Source organism: Hydra viridissima, unplaced genomic scaffold (genome assembly GCF_058129835.1).
Source record: "Hydra viridissima isolate aposymbiotic clone 2 unplaced genomic scaffold, HvirCarnegie_v1 scaffold_3, whole genome shotgun sequence".
NCBI lineage: Eukaryota > Metazoa > Cnidaria > Hydrozoa > Anthoathecata > Hydridae > Hydra > Hydra viridissima.
Genome location: NW_028324302.1, coordinates 18,365,870 through 18,372,623, shown reverse-complemented (window position 1 = coordinate 18,372,623; position 6,754 = coordinate 18,365,870). Strand labels below are relative to the sequence as shown.

At 28.8% G+C, this 6,754-nt stretch overlaps 1 protein-coding gene across 1 annotated transcript; it reads left to right on the top strand.

Moving 5' to 3' along the window:
• On the top strand, nt 1-6,215 carry LOC145180766 (fibroblast growth factor receptor 2-like). The gene is made up of 12 exons (XM_080055715.2): nt 1-179; nt 1,693-1,968; nt 2,215-2,529; nt 2,737-3,132; nt 3,225-3,554; nt 3,646-3,813; nt 4,097-4,207; nt 4,377-4,555; nt 4,649-4,771; nt 4,850-5,058; nt 5,193-5,298; nt 5,493-6,215. Exons 1-12 carry the CDS (start codon nt 110-112, stop codon nt 5,625-5,627), a joined length of 2,418 nt encoding a protein of 805 aa, XP_079911841.2. The 5' UTR covers nt 1-109; the 3' UTR covers nt 5,628-6,215.
• Nucleotides 6,216-6,754: the final 539 nt, after the last annotated feature.

Here is a 6,754-nt window from a genome sequence, read left to right as displayed (position 1 = left end):
ATTTAGTTGCAAAATATAAACATCAGTTTGTTCCTGGTTTTTAGCTTCATAATTTAGAAACTGCTATCAATCTTTTGTTTGATGGATATTATAAATCAATGTGGCTGCAATGTTACATTTGAGTTGCCTTAGTTTTGTCTTGGCTTTATTTTGCTTCAAATGCGTGATTCTAAACCAAGGTAAGATGTTTTTTTTATATAAGATACTTAATGATGAAGGTAGTGCTGGTTGTGATAATGACAGTGTAAGCTGTAGTTGTTGGTGGTACTAATAGATGAGTAAATAAGAGGACAAGGTCTTGAAATTAGATTTTTTAATTGCCAGATATTGTAAAACATTCATGCCATCTTTTATAATCTGGGTAATTAGTAGTTTTTTCTTGGTTTTTACTGTCTGTTAAAATCATTACTCAATGAATGGTCCATCATAGTTTATCTGTATTTATTTGGAAATCATTTAACTGATACATTTTTGAGGTTACCACTTGAAACTTGATTAATTATGGATGACTATTTTTTTTTATTGAAAAATCTACTAAAATATTTACAAATATGAGTTTTAATTTTTACCTGAAAAAAAAGAGGTTTTAAAAAGGTTGGCCAAAGTTTTATGCAAACCATAACCAATGTGATTTAAAATAAAGATCTTATCTTAACATTAAAAGGAGTTTTGTAATGTTGAATTTTTTTAATTGGGCATTCACCATCACTAATCTTTTAGGCGTTTCTAAATATTAATCTTTTTATTGTAGTATATGAAAATTGTCACATCTAATTATTGTAATTTAGGATATAGCATGGTCCATGCTATATAATAAATTAGAATAATTATACCTATTTTAAGTTCCAAAAATGTGGTATTTTTCCATATTCAACTATTTTCAATTATGACCACAAAAAGCATTCTGATTTATGTTGCCAAAAAAAACATTTTTAAAGCATTTGATTCAAGCATTTGTTTGTAATAAATATTTATTAAAAAATTTTAAAGGTTTTTTAAAGAGTTTTTTTAGAGGCTAGATGAGAGCAAAAAAAAAAAAAAATGACAAAGTGTGGAAATAAATTTGCCTTTGTTTACTAAATATTTATTTATACTATATATCAAATATTTTTTCATAAATACTCTTTGCAAAAAGTTAAGTTATAAAATTAAGTAGTGAAAATCCTATTTTACTTTCTTGCATTTTCAAGTTAAACTCCAACAGCTTGAAAACAATTTTTAAAACTTTATTTATTCATCTTTGTTTGAAATTTTATTATTTATCACAAAAGTTGCTTTTTAAAGAATTTTGTCTTCTAGTGGTTGTATTTTCAACTTTGTTTTTTATTATATCTTCTGAATTGTTAAATTATTTTGTAAAGGGATTTAAGTAAGTTTCTACAAAGATTTTTTGATATTAGCTCTAATCCAAAGCTATCTGTATTGAAAGATATCTAACACTAAATCTGTGCTAATTAATGCATATTTAAACACATCGTAAAGAATCCTTTAAGAATTAGTTTTACGTTAATGTACATATTTGCAGATGAAGTAAACAAATGACACTAACAAATGACAGGGAATTAGAAAGAATAACAAATTGAGTATGCGCTATGTACATAATAGACATGAAGGCATAAAAGTAATTTGGAAAAATGGTGATTTTTTTTTTTACATCACAGCATGCTTTGATAATTATCTTGCTTTTCTCAGCCCTCCAAACAAGTTTAGTGTATGCTGCTGATGGAAATACTGTGCCTTTGACATGTCCAAAAATGAATACTACCAAGGTGATATGGCTAAAAGATGGTCTGCCATTAAACACAAAATCTCTAAAACAACAACAAATTTATGAATTAAAGAAAAAAGGATATCTACTAAGGGTTCGAGTTGATTCAGATGCTGAAACAGGAATTTATACTTGTGCAAATTTTTCAAATGGACGCATTGGTAAAAATCTCATTTCCTTTAATGTCTCTCTGATAAGAGGTAAGGTTCTTTATTTTCTTTATTTGTCAAAGCTGCTTTTAAACATCATTGTTTTTTATATTTAATAGTAAATATTCTTTTGAAAAGTTTTTTTTCTCAATAAAATGAATTTTGAATTAAGTTTATCACTATTATTCTCTGTCGACCATGATTAATTCATAATTTATAAATTTACTTGCAAATATTTTTTCAAGCATACTTTTGCAGTTTAGTACAAATTTTATTGGCCACTGTCTGATTGTTTAGACCCTACTAGTGGTTCCAATGGAGGAAAGCTCAGGTTTGCAGACTTGGGTCGCATGAACAATCAACGCCATACAGTTAGCCCTACAGGGGATGAAGTAACTTTTAATTGTTTAGCAAAAGGTGCTACCCCAATAATTTATAAATGGATGATGAATGGAAAGGTATTGCTTTCTCGACGAGTGGATTCTTCTCTTGAAGCTGATAAACCTTCTTTACTCCTTAAAGATATAGTTAAATCTGATTCTGGCAACTATACTTGTCATGTAACAAATATATATGGTTATATTGAATATAATTTCACTTTGCATGTACAAGGTTTGTTTTCAAGCAAAAAGTCATTTGATATTTTCCTTTATTTCATATTTGTAATCAAATTTACAAATTTAAATTTTATCCTTACAATTCATATTACAACTTTCCATTTAAGATTTTTTTATTAAAAAAAATGAAGTTGAATGTTTTTAAAACTTTAAACATAGAGTTTTTTAAGTCGAATTAACAATTTTCTGCATGCTTTTTTAGAGAGGTTGCGTGTTGGACCCTATCTAGAGAAAGGTCTTCAAAACCAAACTGTGATTGTTGGGTCTAATACTACTATTGATTGTTATGAATTAATTACAGGTACAATTCCTGATTTTCGCTTTATAAAATGGAAAGTAAAACCAGACATGAGTCTTTTAAATGAAATGATTTCGGATAGTGCATTTGAAAAGAAATATGTGGAACTCCTGGACCCTGGAAGTTATGATTCAATCTCAAAGAAGACCTCTCGAATCAATGAGCAAAATTTACTGTATGGAGTTCAATTAAGATTGCAAAATGTCTCTGTCAATGACTCTGGTTATTACACATGCCTTGTCAGCAACCATATTGGAAGTGACTATGTAACAATGTATTTAGATGTTAGAAAGAACACAGGTATTAATATTTATCTAATGCTTAATTTTTAATCAATCTTTTAACTCTCAGTTTATTGAATACAACAACTTTCTGTGCAAATTTTTTTCTAGATCCTATGCAGTTGCAAAAATTAAATGTAGTTCAAGCAACTAGTCCAAAAAATAAAAGGATGGTAATTGCTGTTGTTGTGCTCGCAGTTTTATGCTGTATTGCTCTTACAGTATTTGCTTATATGTACTGGAACTGGAAGAAAAAAACACATTCAAAAACTTCTAATGAATCGGTTCGACTAAATGAGGTAAAGTTGAATATTGACAAAAATAGACCAATAAGATTGCGTAATTTTTCTGGTGGTGGATCTGATACTGTGGTGCCTCTAATGAATGGCAGCATTAGAAGTAATTCTGAATCCAAAGGCATGTACCCAGGAGATTTAGATGGTGTGTCTAGTTTTTTCAGATTTCATAAATGTTTTTTTTGTTTCATATGTTTGTTTTTCTTTTGTTGTAAAATAATTTTTTAAATTTTCAGATGTTTTTGAAATCCCCTTTGATCCAGAATGGGAAGTTGAAAGAAATTGTTTACACATAACAGAAACTCTGGGTGAAGGTGCATTTGGTGTAGTTGTTAAAGCAGATGCTGTTGGTCTAAAAAAGTGTGAAGAAAATCATACCACTGTTGCAGTAAAAATGCTAAAAGGTTCTTTTTTTTTTTTTTTTTTTTTTTTTTTTTTACTTCTCTTAAAGACATTGAAAAAATAGATTTATATATAAATAACTGAAGTTGTTTAAAAAAAAAAAAATGTTTTGTTCGAAATTATTTATCAATCTCTTTTGATCTTATTTGATATTTATGATTTTTAGTAATTGATAAGCTCTCGCCCATTTTTTAATGATTAAAGTTATTTCATGAGAACAAGTTGTTGTTTTTATGACCATTTGTTTTTGTTCTTTAATTCTTTGTATTCTTTTTCCTGTTTTAGCTGATGCTACTGAAAATGAACTCTTAGACCTTCTCTCTGAAATGGAAACCATGAAACAAATTGGGCGCCACATTAATATAATAAACTTTTTGGGATGTTGCACACAGAGTGGTAAGATTTTTAACACAATTGAAAATTTTTTATTTAAAAAAGTTTTGTTTTTGGCTTTTTTAATTTTATAAATTTAATTTAATTGAAACAATAATTTTTTAGTTATGTAAATTCAGATGCTTCATGAAAATTAGAATTTTTAAAAATAATGAAAACATAATTCTTCTAGACCCAGTTTATGTAATAGTTGAGTATGCTCCCAATGGCAACTTAAGACAATTCTTACGCTCCAAAAGACCTCCTACATCTGATAGTGGATATAGATCGGAACCATTACTCTCAGTGAAAGATATAGTGTCTTTTGCTTTACAGATAGCAAAAGGAATGGAGTATCTTGCTTCAAAAAAGGTATTTATGTTGGCCAATGTTTTTTGTAAGTTTTATGAACCACCACTGGATAAGTTTTTTTAAGTTAAATTGTTTTAAAAATATGGGTTTTAGTGTATCCATCGTGACTTGGCTGCACGCAATATTTTGGTTACTGAAGATTACATTATGAAAATAGCTGACTTTGGACTTGCAAGAAGTGTTCATGAAATAGACTACTATAGAAAAACTACTGATGTAAGACTTTAAAAATTTTTCCTTCTAAGATTAAATTCTTTGGTGTATTTTAAAATTTTTTTTCTTAACGTTTTCCAGGGGCGGCTACCGGTTAAATGGTTAGCAATTGAAGCTTTATTTGACCGCGTTTACACAACACAAAGTGATGTTTGGGCATTCGGTGTACTCTTGTGGGAGATATTTACTTTGGGTGGATCACCTTATCCGGGTATTCCAGTAGAACGACTTTTTGACCTTCTTAAATCTGGATTCCGAATGGAAAAACCTCAAGTCTGTCCTCAAGAAACGTAAGCTTTTTTAATGTTACAAATATTTGTTCTGCTCCATGTAAAGTTCTCCAGCTACTTCGAAACTAAAACGTTAATGTTGTTTTTTTTAACAGGTACGAAAGTTTTTAACAGGTATGAAAATTTTTTAACAGGTATGAAATAATGGTCAAATGCTGGTATGAAAATCCAAGTCATCGACCAAGTTTTTCAGATCTAGTGCTTGAATGTGAAGAATTTCTGGAAGAGTTAACAAACCTGGTACCTTGTTGCTTGTTTTTGAGATTTTTTCAAGTTTTTATGTTTGAAATTTCGATTCTAAAAACTTTTTTATCTGTAAGTTTTATTCTAACGCGAAATTTTAAAAAATATTTAGCGCGAGAATAAAAATTTAGTTATTAAGTGATTTTAACAATCAAAGTTTTATTCACGAGATCTTTTTTTTATACATATAGGATTATTTAGAAGTTTTAAATCGATCAACAGATTCGTTAAACTCTAGAACATCGTCAGCTTCTGAGAAGAGGGAAAGCGATGAATCTTACGGCTCAAGCGCAGCTGATTGTGCTTTTCGCAATCCCATACTTTAAGATCCTAATCTGAAGTTTAGAGTTTAAGATTTTTAACTGTAGTTAATGAGTCATTAACAATAAGGTAGCAGAGAAGGATCAATCTCGCGATTATCTTCGTGAGTTCTAAGCTAAAGAAGTACTGTCTCATCAAAAAGAAGACATGTTTCAAGACTGTTCTAATAAAAGCTAGTGAAAAGCATTTTACTCGTTGATTTATGCAACAAAACGCTGCAATAGTTGTTCTATAAGTTGAAAGATTTTATTTTTATTGGCGCCGATTATCCGACAGATTTATAAATATATTTGTTTTTTTATTTGCTTCTTTCTCGTTTATCTCAATATAACATTTTTGCCCTGACTAAACATTGAAAATAAAAAAATAATTTATTCTGTAATCGTTCCGGTTGTTCTACTGTATAGCCAAAATTATCGAGCTATATTTTTACAAGATTTTTTTTTATTCTCTTTAAAAATTGAGAATTTATAACGTTTTATGTTTTGAATTTATTTTTTTATTTTTTGTTTAATATGTACATATTTTTTGTAGATGTTTACGAATTTTATATTTTCTTTTCAATTTTAATTTTTTATATATTTTTTTAAGTTTACATTCTTCTGCCTTTTTTTTTTTTTTTTTTGTCCTAAAAAGAATTCCACAACCCTGAAGATCAATTTGTCTCGTACAACTTCGTTGTCCAAACATAAAAATCGCTCGTTTACTATTTTCCTTACAAAATATTGTCTTGTCAAAGGATAGACAAATAGAGAGTAACTATAATTTAATTAGTGACTTATTTTTTATTGAATTAACATCTGAGCTAAAAACTAAATTGCGAAGTTTATTTGCATTATAGTCATAAAAAACATGCGTGAAACGACTTTTTAAATTTGAAAGTTACTGCGATCCCGCTTATAAAAGCACGAAACTAAAAACGAAGTGGATGGTGTTTCTTGTGAATTTTTGAGATTGAGCGGTTCTCTGTATGATGACGAAGGATTTAATCAAGAAATACAAAGCTATATGGCTGAAATTAGCTTTGACGAAAAACTTGCCGTAGGTTATTCTTTCAACCAATGTATGAGGTGTTGTGGAAGAGGTTGTGTTAATCTAGTAGAGAACAAAATAAAAATTCTCATAAATCATG

Excerpts from the sequence above, each read along its gene's own strand:
- LOC145180766 (XM_080055715.2), top strand. The coding sequence starts at position 110 with ATGTTACATTTGAGTTGCCTTAGTTTTGTCTTGGCTTTATTTTGCTTC. Across the intron at positions 1,969-2,214 it reads TAATGTCTCTCTGATAAGAG|ACCCTACTAGTGGTTCCAAT; the intron begins GTAAGGTTCTTT and ends CTGATTGTTTAG. Across the intron at positions 2,530-2,736 it reads TTTCACTTTGCATGTACAAG|AGAGGTTGCGTGTTGGACCC; the intron begins GTTTGTTTTCAA and ends ATGCTTTTTTAG.